The 19,325-nt window shown below is 36.2% G+C and overlaps 1 protein-coding gene across 19 annotated transcripts in view; it reads left to right on the plus strand.

Annotated features, from left to right (window-relative positions):
* PAM (peptidylglycine alpha-amidating monooxygenase) overlaps positions 1–19,325 on the plus strand; it is a 280,270-nt gene that overhangs the window by 238,894 nt on the left and 22,051 nt on the right. For all 19 annotated transcript variants that reach the window (XM_021084557.1, XM_021084555.1, XM_021084561.1 and 16 more), the window contains 2 exons: positions 5,988–6,117; positions 18,818–18,934. In XM_021084557.1, the coding sequence (XP_020940216.1) occupies positions 5,988–6,117; positions 18,818–18,934 (247 nt within the window). The remainder of the gene's footprint in view (positions 1–5,987; positions 6,118–18,817; positions 18,935–19,325) is intronic.

A 19,325-nucleotide genomic window follows, 5' to 3' on the forward strand; every position in this document is an offset into this window, starting at 1 on the left:
AACTTAGGCAACATCCGTGAGAGGATTGCGTAGAATTATTGCAGTGTGTAGGAAAGCTGCAAAAGTTGGCACTCTAATTTGGTAAATTGAGAACATGCATTGGCAGTGTTCTACCATAACAACAATTTGTCATTTTTCAAATCGCTAATCACTTACATTGATCTGTCTTGATGTTTTCCTGTGATATATGATGTACAGTATGAAAATGTGCAACTTGCTAAATTGAGAAGCAAATGCACTCCTTTGTATACTTAACGTCATTTGGTTTCTACTATTAGTTTGATATCTATATTGAGACAGTATTAATAGAATAGAAAGAAAAATATAGTCTATTCTAGTTTCCTTCTGGAAACTAGATTCATCAAAAAATAAATTTAAAACTACAGATAGCTGTTCTCTTGCTGTCAAATTTGATTGGATTACTCTGCTAGCATATGAAAGCCTGATTCACATATGTTGCACACCTCTGGACATCAGAAAATACATCTACATTTGTATGATGCTTCCCATCAGATAAGAAAACACAGATTTTTTAAATATTGTTATGATTCATTTAAATTTTACTTATGTTCTATGTACAACATTTCTGTGACTCTGAGTCCATACTTTTAACATATTTCAGCCATATGCTGACCCCTAGGTTCAAGCCTTACTGGATTCCCCAGGTAAAATAAGGCCTCCAGTAGGCTAAATTTTCATCTCTGGAGGGGAGGAAAACAATGAAAACAAACACATCATAGCCCTTATCATGAGCCAGGCTAAGTGTTTTAGATTCATTAAATCATTTAATTCTCATAGTAACCCAATTTATAAACTCTTTTATAGAAGTACACCTTCTGAGGCATAAAAAGGTGAGGCAAAGAGTGCCACAGCCCGATGAACCAAGATTCAAAGCCAGACGGATTTGCCCTAAGTCTTGGTTTTTACTCACTTTATTATTCTGCCTCTCATAATAAAGTAATGTGTAGATACGTAGATAGACAGAAGATAGGTAGGTAGGTAGGTAGATAGTTAGAATGACATTTTTCCAATCACACCATATCTTGCCTCAATTATAACTCTAGGTATAGACTTCCTTTAGACTTACTTTCTCAATCAATATCCAAACAATTTGACTGAAGTGAAGATTCACTTGCAATTAAATATTTTTTTTAAAAAAGTCTGACAATAATTTTGAGCCCTTGTTTGTGTCTTAACTCTCTTCCTCACTTCATTCCCACTAAATGAAACATTATAATTAATTCCTGTTTTCTTTCTCACTTGAGTAAAAATATTTCTCCTATAGTTTTAGTTAATTATAGTTATTGTTGGCACTCCTGATGAAAAACAGTCCCTGACCAAAATAAGGCATCTCTTCCTCACTAAATGAGAATTTGGAAGTAGAGAAAAGGAACCACTTTATTTCGTTCTTGTTGAAATCTTCTAGTGATTTCTCTAGGGTCTTTTCCTTAAGATTAAATGTGAAGAGCCCTGTTATGGTTAAGTCATGCACCCAGGTTTGAAATTATATTTTTTCTCAATTTTGTCTAGTTCTGTTAGTCCTTATGCACACAGATGAATGAATGCCCTTTTAAATGCTTTTTAATAGTTTCATATGTGGAGTTCCCGTCATGGCTCAGTGGTTAACAAATCCGACTAAGAACCATGAGGTTTGGGGTTCGATCCCTGGCCTTGCTTAGTGGGTTAAGGATCTGGCGTTGTCATGAGCTGTGGTGTAGGTCACAGACGCGGCTCAGATCCCCTGTTGCTGTGGTTCTGGCGTAGGCCAGTGGCTACTGCTCCGATTGTACCCCTAGCCTGGGGACCTCCATATGCCTCAGGTGTGGCCCTAGAAAAGACAAAAAAATAAAAATAGTTTCATATGAAAGCAGCATTGATCACTAACAATCTTTCCTGGAAAGGTGTAATTCGTTAATCCTCTTAATGATTTATTGAAACAATTTTAATTTAATTTAATTTTTTTCTGAAAGTAGTAACTTTTTTCTAACTGTATGGTGCAATATGAGGCTGCACATTTACCTTTATTTATAATGAATGCAAGGATTTTTCTGAAATAATCCTATCATTTGACATCTGAATTTAGAGCAGCTGACACTTGGAGTTGTGACCGGCTTGTGAGGAGTTTGTATTTAATTTTCAAATTAAAACTGTAAGTCTACAACATTAGTCATATACTGAATTACTTCTACAAACAATGTTAGTCACATACTGAATTTCTTCTAAAAAAAAAAAAAGGCTGAGGAATCTGAACTTAAATTTTTAACTTATCTATAATTGAAAATATTAAATTTCAGTTAGAACCTAAATATATTTTATTACACAATTTTTTTAAGGACTTGGAATGTTCCTTAATTGGGGATTAGAAAATAATCATCCTTGCTATTGATGACTGAAGTCTGGCCCAAGTTCCTTTCCTGTGAATAGAGAAAATGGCCTGGGATGAGCCAGTCCAGTTCTAGAAGTCTGATTCTCTTACAGCAATGGACAGGGAAGGAGGAAAACATCAATATTCATTCCATCTCCATATACCACTAGCCCTCTATGACTGCCTTGATAACTGATCATTTACTTTTATTTTTTTTTTATTTTTTATTTTCATCTTTTCTAGGGCTGCACCCACGACATATGGAGGTTCCCAGGCTAGGGGTCTCGTTTGCCCTTAAAGGGAACAGCCTCTAAGTGCCTAATAATGAAAAAGACGATGATACTGGAAGCAAAAATATCAATTAGGGTTCACAGAAGAAAATGTGAACTCAGTTGTCCTTTAACTATTTTAGAATTTGTAGTTAACACAGAAACTTAGATCCTGAAAGCTTTGAGGTCTTTCTTGGCTAGGTAATCTTTATAAATGTGCAATCACATTTTAAAATGAAATTTGAAATAAATTCACTATAATTTCTCTGAATGTTTTTGCCATCCACAAAATAGTTCTTTGCATCGATTCAGAACCGAAAGAGCCAGGTTGCTCGCAGTGTTCACCCTCATGTATTTCTTTATATATCACCTTTACTGTTTTGAAAATTCACCTAAAGTGTATAAATATGGTCTAGATATTTACACTGCTTTTGCTTCTTGAAAATTCCCAACCAAAAAGGATTTTTAGATGTAACAATGTAGTTTGTTAACCTATGAGTCAGTGCTTTTTGCAGACTTTCAAGTGTTTCAAGTTAGGGCTGTGATAACTGGGATTATTCACAGCCAGATTAAAGTTCTCTATCCAATATCTCTAATATTTTAAGAAATCCACATTTGATCCCAGAACAGTATGTTTATTTGAGCCACTGAATATTTTCTATCAGAATTAGTTATCTCTGCATCTTCATGAGCACCTAGTTTCCAGTACCTATTGGTGGACCATTGTATAGAAAAGTTCCAGAAAACAAGACATTTGTTTATTGTCTGTAATGAAAATTATTAACCTTTACTGAGACTCTTCACAGTGTCTTCAGCATAGTGCTAGGAGTCAAAAGAGGTAGTATAAGTGAACCTTAAGTTTATACATGTGTTTAAATGCTAGTTGACAACATAAGCAAGTGGAGACTGGAGCATAGAGTTCAGTTGAGTGCATTTATGAGGCCATCAAAGCGAGCTTTGCCCTATGCAGGAGGATCCCTACCCTCATGAAATCCCATCTAGTTGCAGTGGTGCTGGGCTCTGAGAAGCTGATAAAAGCAGTTAAATATCGATATTGTTATGAGGTTCAGGGTTCCCTTGGAGCCCATCTAGAATCTTCAGGAGCTGCTGAATGAGTATAGAATGACCACTGAACTGTAACTGAGATGAGAATCAATTATGTACAACCTGAGAGTCAAACAACTTTTGAATAATGTAAAACATCTTTGGGGAATCCATATATATATATATATCTGATTATAATACTTACACTGTTTCCTGAGTTCACTTTGAAAAACACAGTTTTAATCATGTCACCCCATGCTTGAAAACTTTCAGAGACTTCCAGTCTCCTGTAGCGACAATTTGTGTCCTTTTCTCCTCTGATGACAAGCGTGATAGATGATGAATATTGTTGGTCTGAAAAGCCCATTCATATCCACTGCTGTGCCCAGAACTGTTTGCAAATGTAGGCATGCCAGCTGTAACCCTGCCCCTCTTCTCTCCACCTCAAGAAGACATAGCAAAACACATGAGTGAGAATGATAGTCACACGTGCTCGAACATATTTCAGAAGTAAATTATTCCCAAGCTGTGTGCTTTACTGCTGCTAATAAAGTACTTGCAGCATACCTCGAAATTCAACATAATGTAGATCCAGACCCCACAGGTCAGAACTGCATTCATTCATGGTTAAATCCATGCATTTAACATGTATTTTCTAGTTTAAACTAGATTATCAGGGTCTGTTAATCCCACCTCTCACTCCCATACCCCCACCTGACATAGACCGATATCCTTAAAGATACGCAAATTACTTAAAGGTCTTGAAACATATTCTACAATTAGAAACATCCTCACTTTCCATCTTTCCATGTTTCTGACTGAAGCATCTCTACTCACATATATATATATGATGAACCTTTCAGTGAGAACAAAGGTTTCTTGCCCTGGGAAACCTCTCAAGTCTGACCTTAATCCTCCCCTCTCCCAGCCAAACGTCAGGAAGGGTTATGGACCCTTGCCTGTGTTCCTGCACTACACTGTGTCGTATGTATTTGCTTTCCAGTTGTTTCTCATTTTATCCTAGAAGTTCCTCAACGCCTCAAATAATGTTTTATTTCTTTGTATTCTCAGAGCATAGAGCCTTACATAGACAGTATACTTAGGAAATAGCTGTTGAAGATTTTTTCAGCAAAGATTGTAGGCAAAACTGTTCTAGGCATCCTGTTGATTGTGCTATGTTTTGTTGGTTTTTATTTTAAAAAATTAAATGTGCAAAGGCAAACGTATTTTGAGTGAGATACTCTTTCCTTTTGTGTAGTTGAGAGAATTGCTTTAAAGTGTTTATTTTCACCCTGGCCTCCTCTTAAGTTTTCAGAAGCTGATTATACAAGCCCCGTGCTTCCCTTTCTTCTCCAGTCTTTAATGCTTATCTTTGAGGACTTCACCGCATGTTGCCACATCCTCCAGAGGATGGGAAGGAGAAAGGGGACTCAAATTGCTGCTTTTGTACTTCTCAGCATCTCTGGTGAAGCATTTCAGAGGGAAATATTGACAGCGATACAAAGGATTTTACAGTATCTTCATAACTTTATCCCCTCAGTATAGCTACTCTGTACCTCTTCTTTATTTGTGAGCATTTTTATAAAAGGGAATACAACTGAACCTAGTATTCTCTAAGTATAAATATATTCTGATCAGAAGTGAGAATAATTTGTAAATCATTCGGTCACAGAGTTTCTGTCATTTTTCCTTTCTCATGTGAAATATAAACAGTGAAAGAGGTATCTCTCCATTTCCATTGTTACAGGAACACTCAAGTTAGTGAAAAGAGACTAATATTTTACATAGTTCCTTGTGCAAGGGATTATCAGTGATGGTTTAATGTAATTGAACATCTGCAATTTACGCAGAAGTTAGATATGAGAGAAAAATAGCCACACACACACACACACACACACACAGGCTTATGCTATTTATTTACAACATTTAAAAGGTTTGTATTAAAATGATGCCATCCATGTTGCTGTATTTTCCAAAGATACTAATTTAAAGAAAGAATCTTGTCCAGAAGAAGGCAGCCTCACATTTGCTCCTTAATGACCTAAGGATGAGCTGGTTTTACAAGTCCTCTTATAAACAGGAAAAGAGTATGTAGTCCCCAAACAAGTTCACAGGCACTTACTTTATTTATAGCTCAGGAAGCTACTTGGCATGTGCATGTGGTAATATTTTATGTAGCGCATGGCTTGATTTTTTTTTTCTTTGCATCCAGTGACATTACTGCATGAATTCCTTACAATCATTGTGAATTTTCATGAGTTTATGCTAGCTCTATTTTACACTAAGTGTATTACGGATTTATCTTTTAGATTTCCATGTAGAAGAGGCACTGGATTGGCCCGGAGTATACTTGTTACCAGGCCAGGTTTCTGGGGTGGCTCTGGACCCTAAGAATAACCTGGTGATTTTCCACAGAGGTGACCATGTCTGGGATGGAAAGTAAGTAATAATTTTTCCTTCAAGGAATAAATGAAAATAAAAATAGCATGCATCACTTTTCAAAAAATTAAGAATAATGGGTGAGAGAACGATCAAGGTTCTTTTTGAACTTAATTTTCATGAGCAAACATATTTGTTCTTTTAACAAATGACGGTGGTAAGTAGAAGAGAGGAAGTCCTGTGCACTTGAGAACAATATAGTTTTGGATTCTGTTGTGGTGCAACAAGTTAAGGATCCAGTGTTGTTACTGAAGCAGCTTGCGTCCCTACTGTGGCACAGGTTCGATCCCTGACCTGGGAACTTCTGGGGTGCGGCTAGGAAAAAAAAAAAAAAAACAAGATAGTTTCACAAATTGGTTTATGGAAAGAAAGCAGTAACTGCCTCTGATTCTGCCTACTTCTGCTCCCTTCTCCTTGAAGCTGCCTTCACAGTCCTAAGGAATAACATTAAAGGCAGTTAAAGTTGTACATGGCTGAGGCATTTCAAGACTTCAGAGAAAGTGCATCATGATAAATGATCAACTCAGAAAAGTTATTAGCTAGCTACAAGGAAGCATTTTGTTATTTTCATATACTTGGTACAGAACTGTTCTAAGGCCATTAGACTCTGCCTTTAAAAGCCTGCTCCCTGGCAGTGATAACAGTTAGCCTTCCTTCCAGGGTTGTGGTTGGAGCAGTTTGGCTACCACATGTTTAGAAATAATCAGTGCCTCAGCCTTCACATTTTATTACTCAGATGTGCTCTTTTCATGAGCACAGAAGACTTAAGAATAACACTGAGCCTAATATCCCTGCTCTTTTATTCTATATTCCACTATCTTCTGACAGGGATTTTTGGTAAAAAATACCTAACGTTTATTGAGTTTTACTGTGCTCCAGTGACTGCTCTAAATGTTTACATAAATTATCTCAAAACAGTTAGGTACTGTTATTATCACTGTCGTTCATATTTGCATTCACAGATGAAGAAACCAAGAGAAGGTAAGTGTTCTGCCACAAATTTCACAATTAGCAAGCCAGGCTTCTGTTGCTTTCCATCTGACTCCAGACTTGGCCCACCTATGTTGTGGTACTTACTGCAGTTTTTTTTTTACTTTCTTTTTCTTTTCTTTCTTTCTTTCCTTTTCTTTTCTTTTCTTTTTTTTTTTTTTTTTTGCGGCACCCCTGGCCACAGCAGCCACCCAAGCAGGGCTGTAATGAAAATGCTGGATCCTTAACCCATTGTGCCAAAAGAGAACTCCCTACTTACTGCCTTTTAGAGGATTGTGAACATATGTACATGATTTTATTTTTAAAAGCTTATTCCAAAATTTAGCATGTTATCTTAATTCTCCCAAGTAACGAATATCCATTTATTCATTTATTTTATCACGAATTTGCATGTGGAGGTAATTTTAAAATAGCTTATGAATGAAATATAATGAATCTTCTCCTTTCAAGTGTACAGCTGTAGGGTCTCCTTTGGATAATTGAGAATCCGCATATACCATTCAATTGGTTTTTTTCCCTCCATTTTCAGAGATGCTGATTAAGTTTATGCTGAACTTGCTCTGTCACATATACATGTATGTAGTTTTCTTTGTGCAATTGAAGATGGAATTCAATCAGCATTTCAAAATAGATTGATAGCTTTGTTAGTTTAATTATCCTTTCCAGTTGTCGCACTAGAAAATGGAATCTGAGAAAGAGATCACTTCAGAGTTAAAGCAATCGAACTCAACATCCCTATTCATACATCTCTGTTACACCGTCTTAGTTATTATTGAACATCTAATGGTATTTTAACAAGTGCTTTCAAAAGCAAACTATTACTATTCACTGTAGCATATTCTTCATTTTAATGAATATTGTTACATTTTCTGCATGGATTTCTAGCTACATTTTACCAGATGAGAAAATTACAGCATCATTTTCTCCCATTGATACTGTTTCAGCTGGCTAAAGCTAAATTGGACAAAGTCCAAATTTTCCATTTTAATGTGATATTCATTCCAAGTAAACAGCAGAGGCTGGAATAGTTTAATAGAGAGGAAAAAAAAAAAAAAAAAGAGGATCAGTAAAGGCCAGCTTGAGGCAGATGACACAAGTCTATGTAACAAGAACCACATTAAGAACATTTTCTGTGACTTATATGGCAGTCCTAACTTGAAGAGCTGCTGTTTCATGGCATCTTGCTTTTATCTAGATAGTCAGTGTCATGTGTAAATAGATTCCAGTTTCATTGCCAAAGCCCCCGTGTGTTTACCCTGATAAATGGTATCGACAAAGGTGCATTGTTAAAAATGCGAGACTTCTTCAAAGCAGGCATGCTGATTTAGCCCATTAAATCTGTTTCTTCTTTCTTCTTCATCTGTATCTTTTGGATGTAAGAATATGTGTTACTGTCTTCCTTTGCTTCTCTTGTATTGTCTGTTGGCCTCTAGCAGCCTTTACAGTTCATGGTTATAAGAAAGTTCTCTTATGGCACTTTGATTTCTGCTTTTAACCATTCTCTTCTTTCTTATTCAGGAAAAGAATTAGAAGTGGATTACTCTGTTAGTTATTGTTTAGGAAAATAGATTTGGATGTGTTGGCCCTGCTCGTTGAAGGACATGCATAACTATCTTTGCTACATTCATAAGTCCATTATATAAAATAGACAAAGTAGATAGTTTTTCTTCTCCCTCACTGAATATCCAACTATTGTACAAAATAAAATAAAAAAAAAAAAGACAGCACCTTTCTGAGGAATTTATGATGTGCTGGTGAGAGACAATGGAAATTAAAGTTTGGATGAAAATTGCATTCTTGTTGCTACTACTTTTTGGACAGAGGAGTAAAAAATCCTGTATTAATTTTCCTTGGGATCTTTCCTATCCTAATACTTCTCATGTTCATAAAATTATAAGTTCTATAAGGCCAGAGCTTGTTTTAAATCAGATCTTAGCCATTTATATCCCCTAATTTTTAGGAGTTGATCATTCTTTATCATAGAATGCTTAGAGTTAATAATAGCTCTTAATTAATACTCTCTACTCGAAACTCTTTGGGTATCATCACATCAACTGTTTTTATAAGCATTACTTTTCGTTCCTACCTTATAGCCTTGATCAGCTCTATTCTTCTACTCAGTCTTGCTCAATAAGCATGGCCACAAAGATAATAGTAATAGTAATAATGATGATAAAACACTTACCCTCCTGAAAAATGACTGTCACTCCCTTTCTCACTTTGATTTCCATTTTCCTCCCTATTTGTCCCTTACTTTATTATGGCTACTTTTAGACCCTTCTAGGTGAAATAGGAAATGCCTATTACCAGCAGGGTGTTATGAAACTTTAAAGAGTCTCTTGTCTGCCCTGGGGTTAGGGCATCGTGGCAGCTAGAGCTCTGTAAAATTTAAATGCCTTCCAGCAGGAGTCGGGGAGCTCCTGCCTCAATAAAGGCTGTTCCTGGGTGTCTGTCTTCAAATCACTACCATTGTAAAAAGGCTTGCTTTCTGGCATTTTTTTTTTTATTTATCTCAGCTATAGTTGAGGTGCTGCTCTGCAGGCCTCACATCACATACCCTCTTAAAGTAAACCTTGGGTTTTAGCCCTAATTTCTGTGCTAAAGGTTGTTTCTATTATATCACTTGTCATTCTTCACCTAGAGTTGAAAGAGATTTTGGAAGTTGTATTATTTGGAATTCTTTTTGTAACCAATAAGAGAGGAAACCCAACACAATCTGGCTTAGAAAATAAGAAATTTATTACTTAGTATAAATAAAAACTTTAAGGGAATGGTAACCTAAACAACATCCTCAGGATCTATTTAACACCTTTGCTCTGGTTGGCTCTATTCTTAGGCCCTGATTAGTCTCCTTCCCCACTTGCATCTTCAGAATTGCAGAAGAGATGGTCAGTGTTCTTGGTAGGTCAGCAGGAGATCCTTAAATTAAGTCTTTTAGCATTCTTTGACATAACTTTAGGTCATGTCACCTCCATCCCTGAACCAATCATTATGGGCAGAGGAATAAAATCCATTCTTTGGCTTAGCCTACGTTTTTTGCTCTATCCCTGGAATGTGACAGTAGAGTTGACATTGTCAAAAGCAAGTGGACTGAGCCTAAGCTAAAGAAAAATTGATATTTCATTAGTACAAAACAGGGCCGTAGACATTGGCCTTCCAGAATAGCAAGTGTCCACCACAGAGGTCATCTCCAACTTCCTGCCTAATGCAGACATCACTATCCAAACTCTTCCAGTCATCTGGTGCTTGAACTCCATTAATGCCAAGAAATTTCTGAAATTCCCTAGATATGACATACTTTCCAATTATGGGACTCATCTGATATCATAAAGTTATTATGTTAAATTCAAATCTGAATCCTGTAACTTCACCTTCATGAGAGCCGAATACAAAATGAATTTACTTCCATTTATTCATGTCAGTTATTTGCATATTTGAAAGAAGTCTTATCTTCTCCAGACTAAATATCCTCAAGGCCCTTAGCCACTCTTCAGGCTGACATGATACTTTCATCTGAAGGCACTCTGGTATATCAGTCCTTTAAAGCATTTGGTTAAATGGCCACAACAACTCATATATCTGATTAGCAATGCAGTTACTTTCCTTTACTTATATTCTAGATATCTATTAGTATAAAAGGATTGCGTTCACTTTTTTTCTTTGTCTTAAAGTTGTAATCTAGGAGTTCCCGTCATGGCGCAGTAGTTAACGAATCCGACTAGGAACCATGAGGTTGCGGGTTCGATCCCTGCCCTTGCTCAGTGGGTTAGAGATCCTGTGTTGCCGTGAGCTGTGGTGTAGGTTGCAGACGTGGCGGCTCGGATCCCGCGTTGCTGTGGCTCTGGCGTAGGCCAGTGGCTACAGCTCCGATTCAACCCCTAGCCTGGGAACCTCCATATGCCGCGGGAGCGGCCCAAAGAAATAGCAAAAAGACAAATAAATAAATAAATAAATAAATAAATAAATAAATAAAGTTGTAATCTAATAGAATCTTCAAGTATATATTTCACAAAATTGTGCTAAAGCTTTACTGGAAATTTATACGTATGTGGTGTTTTTGAAATACTGAATTCAGGATTTTATTCCAGTTACATTTCACTGTATTAGATTTAACATTGCTTCAATTTAAAGATGTTATTTTATTCTTAATTAACCAGAGAATGAGCGCTCCCTCCCAAACTGGTATTAGATCTGTTTGATGAGCATGACTATTCATATCTTTATACATGTTTATAAAAGTTGTCTAGGTGAATGATTGGTTTAGCAAGTTTCGTACATAGAGATGTGGTCTCCTGAGAATCTTCTCCCATTTTCCTCCCAAATAGCTCACAAACTTCAACAGTGTTTTATGAAATTTTGCCAATATCTATTGTTTCAGAAAACTATCTGCTTCCTAAACTTTTGTAAAAATCATTTCAAGATTTGCCTGACTGGAGTTCCCATCATGGCCTAGTGGAAACAAATGTGACTAGTATTCATGAGGTTGCAGGTTCAAACCCTGGCCTCACTCAGTGGGTTAAGGATCCGGTATGGCCATGAGCTGTGGTGTAGGTTGCAAATGTGGCTTGGATCTGGCGTTGTTGTGGCCGTGATGTAGGCCGGCAGCTACAGGTCCAATTCAACCCCTCGCCTGGGGACTTACATATGCCACAGGTGTGGCCCTACAAAGAAAAAAAAATATTTTCCTGACTAGTGTTCTGGAGTCTCAGTTAAGATATATCTGCTTGAGGTTCTGTTTCAGTATCTGTAAATTCTTTCATACCTTGAGAATTGAGTGGTATCTTACTTAGTACCTTCATCTGAGAGAAAATTGTAAGGAGTTCTACAAATAGAATGTTTCCATATTTTACTCTTCTCTCTCATATTGCCGTTTCCCATTTTATTCTAGCTCTTTTCTTCCTGTCCTATGCCACTTTCTCTGATTCTCCTTGGCTATGTAACTATTCTTCCATCTCTTATACAAATTAAATTCGATAACTGGTGGGGAGATTTTCCAGGCCAATGATGTCAATTCTAGTAAGAGAAAAGCACATTTAAAAAGATTTTTGTAAAGTATAGTTGGTTTGCAATGTTGTTCCACTTTCTACTGTACAACAGAGTGACTCCATTATTCATGTATGTATACACACATTCTTTTTTATATTCTTTTCCATCATGGTCTATCCCAAGAGATTGAATATGGTTCCCTGTGCTATAGAGCAGGACTTTGTTGCTTATCCATTCTAAATGTAAACATTTAGTTCACATCTATTAATAGTTTACATCTATTAATCCCAGACTCCCAGTCCATCCACTTTTTTAAGACAGGAGACCTGGGTTTGAATCTTCATTACCATTTCCTAGCCTCGAGACCTATATCAAGACATTTGAACTCCCTTTCTCTGTTTCTTAGTCCAAAAAATGAGGGTGTTAGAATGTGTCTCATCCTGTGGAGTAACATAAAGATCTTCATTAAGTGACTCATCCGAAGTGGCCTTACTGACCAAACAGAGCCTGGTGCTGTGATATTCGGTTCTTTGTCCTTTTCATCCCTACTGGAGATGTCTCTAGTGATAGGTCCACCTTGGCACTAAACAGTCATGCTGGTTTCTTTGTCTGTCCATCTCTTTTCCTCCTCATAGGGAATATTTGCAATGTGTATATATTCAGAAGTGTTTTTAACATAGTATTAAATTATATTCCATTTAAAGTCTTTAGCTTTTGTATGGTATATCTTTGCTTTCTTAGCATTGAGGGTACATTTCCACTTTTCTCACTTGAAAACCTATGGTTCTTTCTCCAGCCTCTTTAATTTATATAATTACAACATTATATTTTACTTCTCTCTTCAGTTGCTATTATTTATTTTGCATTCCCTTAATTTTGATTGATGGCACAGAAGTTTATTTTCTCCCTATTCTAGTTCTTTTGTATGTGAATATAAAAAGCATTTCTTTTTAGCCTTATCTAAACTGTTTGATTAGCTGCTAATGTGCAAAATCATTAATGGGGAATTCAAACTGCTAAAATAAAGAACTGATGAATTCCAGCCCACAGGCTGCAGTTCAGTCTTTTCCACTGAGTGCTTTTTCAGAGAAGCAAACAGAAATCAGCAGCGCTCCAGGCACTATGTGAAATGTGCAGGGTATTATTATATCCTGTAAAAAGTTAAATGTGGTTGAAATAAAGACCTCTCTGCAGCATATAATGCGGGGTGACTGCTTTAGAACACTAAATAAGCAGTTTGCTATAGCAACGGTGTATCCAGCTCTATAATCTGACATCCATTTATGAACTATTCAAGGGTTACTTTTGTTTGAATTACAAGAGAGTTTATAAATTACTTTATTTGGCAGATTTAATTGTGGGGCGTGCATGTGTGTGTGATTTTTCTCATTTAAGAAAAAAGATCAATTCCTTACACTTTCCCCCTGTAACTGCTAGGGGCCAGCTGTTACTTGCGTGAAGCTCCAGCTATCCCAACTGAAAGGATTAGCACTTGTCACCCAATCCACTGAGTGATTGATGCTGCCCGTTTAAATGTATAGACATCTGTTAAGGAGTATCACAAAAGATTTTCAATCAAACAGTTGGGCCTATTGTGCTATGGTTAGTTCCTTGAAAGTAATAATCTTCCTAAGAATTCTAAAATGTTATTATTTGTTATTTGCATTAATGAAGCAAATTAACATATTTAAATGATGCTAATATATGTAGAATGTTATCTTTGGTTTTTGTTTTGCTATGTTTTTATGCTTTGTGCTTTTTTTTCCTCTGTTTTAGAGATGGTGGTTAAATGAATAGATTCTCTAATCAGTTAATTCGAGAGAACTTGCCTAATCGCTGAGATTGTTAATGGATACAGGGGAAGTGTAGTAATACTATGAAGAATAATCATAGAGCTGAATACCATAGGAAAAATGGTTGGTCTAAAGCATCAAATAAAATTCCATCTGTACATGCTAAAAACGTGGGAGTAATTTGTGATAGCAAAAAAACCCTAAAAATCAAACCGTATTATTAGTTGTTATACTGTAATAAGATACTAAGAAAATATCTTGATAAGTCAAGAGATATGATATTTTCTGCGTATCTAGTTTTTTATTATAAAAATTTGATTATTTTCTCTACAGTTTATTTTTTAACTTATTTTTCTTTGGGCTCTTTAATTTGCTATTTCACAAATTATTACAATATCACCAAAAATGGATAATAAGATAAAAATAAAAATTAGTTAATTTTTCTATTTTTTTACCACTGCCTCCATTAGAAATTTGACAATTCTAGATTATGAGTATAGATGCCTACACACAGTTTGGGTTTGTGACAGCAAAACGTCAACAACTTGATATATTTTTTCAGTATTCATGAGCAGTGCAGAACAGTACCATTGATAAAAAGATGTTTTGCACTTACCTATGCATCAGCTACAACATTTCATTCCATCTGATTACCATAAGAACTGTGGGTTATTTATATTTCTTGCTTGACATAGCTTGTCTTCTTGGAAGTCAAGCCCAACATTGCAGGTCCTTGACTTTGAGCTGCCATTGAGTAATTTAAGCTAGAGTTAACATTTTAAAATATTTAAGTGTCTGGAGAAATAAGCTGGAGCTATAAAAATCATTATTTAAGTTAGAGGAATTCAACATATCCCCCTGAAGGTGGGGTTGAGAAGATCTACTTTCTCCTCATCAATAAACTGTAGGAATGTTATTGCCTAAAATAGTAGGACCAGAGATTTAAGACTAATGGTGAATATGTAAGTCATTGGCAAGACAGACCAAAATGTACTACAACCTGTTGCTTGGGGAAATCAAGTGAACAAGTATGTCGGGCTTCCTGTATGGTTTGACATTTTGCAAATAGGAGGAGGTCTGATAGGCTCCAGTTTTGTCAGGATATACAATAGACAATTGGCTGCCACTATTATTAGCTATCAGTAGTGGGTCAGAACACTGTCTGCAATTCAAGTGGCTATCACTTGGTAAGAATTATGAGGACCCAGCTTTCCATATTACTAACTCTTAGGTGGGGGTGGGGTGGAGAAGGAATACATTAGTATATTTTATGCCCAAGCAAATAAACTGCAAGAATAAATGAAAATTTTAGGAAATACAAAATGTAAAGGAAAAGATAAATATGATCACTGTACTTTATCAATATCACTATCCTGTTTATGATATTGTACTACAGTTGTGCAGAATGCTACCATTGAGAAAACTGTGTTAAATGTACACAGAATCACTCTGTATTATTTCTTGCAACTGCATATGAATCTACATTTATCTCAAAATTTTATCTTAAAAAAGGGGAAACAAATTTTAACTGCCTAAAGTCAGAGAAAACATAATCCTCACTTTTTTTCTTTTATAATGATTTTTATTTTTTCCATTATAGCTGGTTTACAGTGTTCTGTCAATTTTCTACTGTATAGCAAGGTGACCCAGTTACATATACATGTACACATTCTTTTTTCTTATATTATCATGCTCCACCATGAGTAACTAGATATAGTTCCCAGTGCTATACAGCAGGATCTCATTGCTTATGCATTCTAAAGGCAATAGTTTACATCTGTTAACCCCAAATTCCCAATCCATCCCACTCCCTCCTCCTCCCCCTTGGCAACCATAAGTCTGTTCTCCATGTCCATGATTTTCTTTTCTGTGGAAAGATTCATTTGAATTCAAACATTATTTAAATTGCCATTATGCCATTACAAATCTTGAAATGTTTCTGAATAATGAGGAATATAACTTAATCCTTAAAGGGGTAATAAATGATGAGACTTCATCCTATTACATATGAATGTGAAACTGGAACATACTGTGAGGCTTAGATGTGCTGACCTTAATTTATCCAATATCATAGACAAATTGGGGAAAATATACATCATTGATGGTTGAATCCAGTACCTTTGTTTTTCGGAGAATGGTCATGATGTTTCAGTAAAGAAAGTCATATCAAAAATAGAGTTTCAGAAATAGGAGGAACTCTTTGGTGTTTCATAGTACTAAGAAAGAGTCACTTCATGTTTGCCCTTTATTAGTGTCCTCTGATTTAGTAATACCTTGCATATTCTTACAATGGTTCTATCTAATAAGATTTTATATTTAAATTTAATAATGATCCCATGACTATCTTATAAATTCTGCTTTGTTAGTGATGTTACTTACATTTCATAAACTTAAATATTTTTTCTAGCTACTGCCATGTGGTTTTAACTACATATAATAGCATTGTAAGCTGTGTTACTTAAGTTTTAGGTTGACAAAGCTGAATCAATATTTTTTATTCAATTGAATGCATCATTAATAAGAACTACTTCAGGGACTCATATTAGCTTTCAGGAAAAATATACCCAAAAGACTGTAACAGTCAGGAAGCTCAAATAATTGTGTGATGTGTATATATGTGTGTGTGTGTGTGTATTTTTTTTTTTTTTTGTCTTTTTGCCATTTCTTGGGCCGCTTCCCCGGCATATGGAGGTTCCCATGCTAGGGGTCGAATCCGAGCTGTAGCTGCCAGCCTACGCCAGAGCCACAGCAATGCGGGATCCAAGCCGCGTCTGCAACCTACACCACAGCTCACGGCAACCCACTGAGCAAGGCCAGGGATCGAACCCGCAACCTCATGGTTCCCAGTCGGATTCGTTAACCACTGCGCCACGACAAGAACTCCCTATTTTTTTTTAAATTATTTATTTATTTATTTATTTATTTATTGCTTTTTTAGGGCCACATCCATGGCATATGGAAGTTCCCTGGCTAGGGGTCAAATTGGAGCTGAGCAAGGCCAAGAATCAAACCTGCATCTTCATGGATGCTAGTCAGATTTGTTAACTGCTGGGCCACAATGCGAACTCCATGATGTATATTTTTTAAAGCAAGAGAATGTAATTTTGAAATTTTTGTTCTCCTACTACAACTCTACATAAGTTCTGTAAAACTATCAGCCAACTAATCAGTAGGTCTGTGACAGATCTGAGCAGCCTATCACCTTCCAAATTCCAAATGTTTCTTCATAAATAAAGTTATCATATTCTTCTTTTGCTTATACAGTTTAACCACAAATTATTCATATTTTTTACAGCTTTATCTGATTCTATAAAAGAAATTATATTTTACAGAAGTATTCATTGATCATCCCTTGACTTGATCTGGCAGAATATGTATATTTTATGCCCCACCACCCCACACATATATGGCTCAACTGTGTGCTAATCAGCTCTTGGTTTTTGAAAAGTTGAGTCAGTCTCTTGTTGCTTCATGCTTCTCTGCTACATAAGCTTAGATTATAAGAGTTTATCTTTGTTGTTTATCTCAGATAATTTCCAAAACAGGAATTTAATGTACAATGTCTGTGATAATTGTCAATTTAAAGAAAGATGTTACTAATAACTCAGATTGAAATATATACATATAAACATATGTGCTTATAATATTTTATAATAACCTGGGAGGCACAGAGGTAAAAAGCAGAAATTGTCCTATTCATTTTAGTGTTTATATCAGTTATTACATAGTTGTCTGGTTATTTATTTTAAATGATTTTTATTTTTTCCCTTATAGCTGGTTTCCAGTGTTCTGTCAATTTTCTACTGTACAGCAAGGTGACCCAGTCACACATACATATATACATTCTTTTTCTCACATTATCCTCCATCATATAGTTGTCTGTTTTGTACTTTCGTAAAAACTATCATATGGAAGAAGTTTTATGTCTCTAAGCACATTTTCAAGTATCTGTTGCTTTATATATTTGAAATATTCTGAACATTCTGTTCTGTATCCTTATAGTATGTATTTGCACGTTGAATTTCTGGCAAGAAAAATAGCAAACCTGTTTTTGATCACTGTCCTTCCTACCATCATTTATGCTTTCCTTATCATTACACACAGAAAGTTAAAATAAGTTATTCTTTCCTTTTTTTTTTTTTTTGGCCACACCCACAACATGGGTTCCCAGGCCAGGGATCAAACCTGCACACAGTAACTACCTGAGCTGCAGCAGTGACAACACTGGATCCTTAACCCACTGAGCTACAAGAGAACTCCAAGCTATGCTTTCTTTTGTAATTTGAAAGAAAACAACCATTGAGTTAAAAAATTTTGAGGAGCTTTTGAAAGAATTAGTTTTTTTAAGAGTTCTAGGTAGTCAAACCCTCCTATGAATATGACTCAGCTTGGGATCTTCTGAAACTGTGGATTCAGATTTGGTGGGTCTGAGAACTTGTATCTCCAGGCAGTTGCCATGCTGCTCCTCCACCTACCATTCCCTAGTTCTCCAGGCTAATGGGCTATCATGATCTTAGATACTAAAATGTAAAGGGCAAAGAGTGATGTCAGATGCATCTGAGCTTTTCTCTTAATTCTGTATTTAGAATCTCAAGTGAGGAGTTCCCATTGTGGCACAGCAGAAACGAATCTGCATAGGAAACATGAGGTTGCAGGTTCAATCCCTGGCCTTGCTCAGTCAGTGAGTTGCCATGAGCTATGGTGTAGGTTGCAGATGCGACTTGGATCTGGCATTGCTGTGGCTGTGGCATAGGCCAGAGGCTACAGCTCTGATTGGACCCCTAGTCTGGGAACTTCCATATGCCACAGGTGCAGACCTAAAAAGACAAAAAAAAAAAAAAAAAGAATCTCAAGTACATGGCCTGCATTTCTCAAGATCACTGATATGTCTGATTGGTTTATTTTCCATTCTAATGCTTTTTTTTTTTTAGCTCTTTTGACAGCAAGTTTGTTTACCAGCAAAGAGGACTCGGGCCAATTGAAGAAGACACTATTCTTGTCATAGATCCAAATAGCGCTGCAGTGCTCCAGTCCAGTGGGAAAAATCTGTGAGTTAAATTATTTATATTGTTATTAAGGCTTGGACTACGTATGTTTGTATAAAGTGTATCATACAGCAGAGGTGAGAGAGCACAGCTTAAGAAAGCAGAGGACTAAATCAGGCCCTCCCATCTCTCATTTTCTAAAGAGGCTGTTCTAAACCTTGACTGAATATTAGAATCACCTGAGAAGCTTTCAAAAAATTAGATTCAGATTTAGTCTGGGATGGAGCCCAGGTATCAAAATTGTACTTTTAAAGCTCCCCAGGTGGTGCTAATGGATAGTCCAGCATCAAATATAATTGGGGCACATGGCTAATGAAGTGAGTTGCCACTCAGCTAGATCTGAAGATTAAAAAAATTCTTGGGCTGAAAAATTACATAACCAAATTCATCAATG

Source organism: Sus scrofa, chromosome 2 (genome assembly GCF_000003025.6).
Source record: "Sus scrofa isolate TJ Tabasco breed Duroc chromosome 2, Sscrofa11.1, whole genome shotgun sequence".
Lineage (NCBI taxonomy): Eukaryota > Metazoa > Chordata > Mammalia > Artiodactyla > Suidae > Sus > Sus scrofa.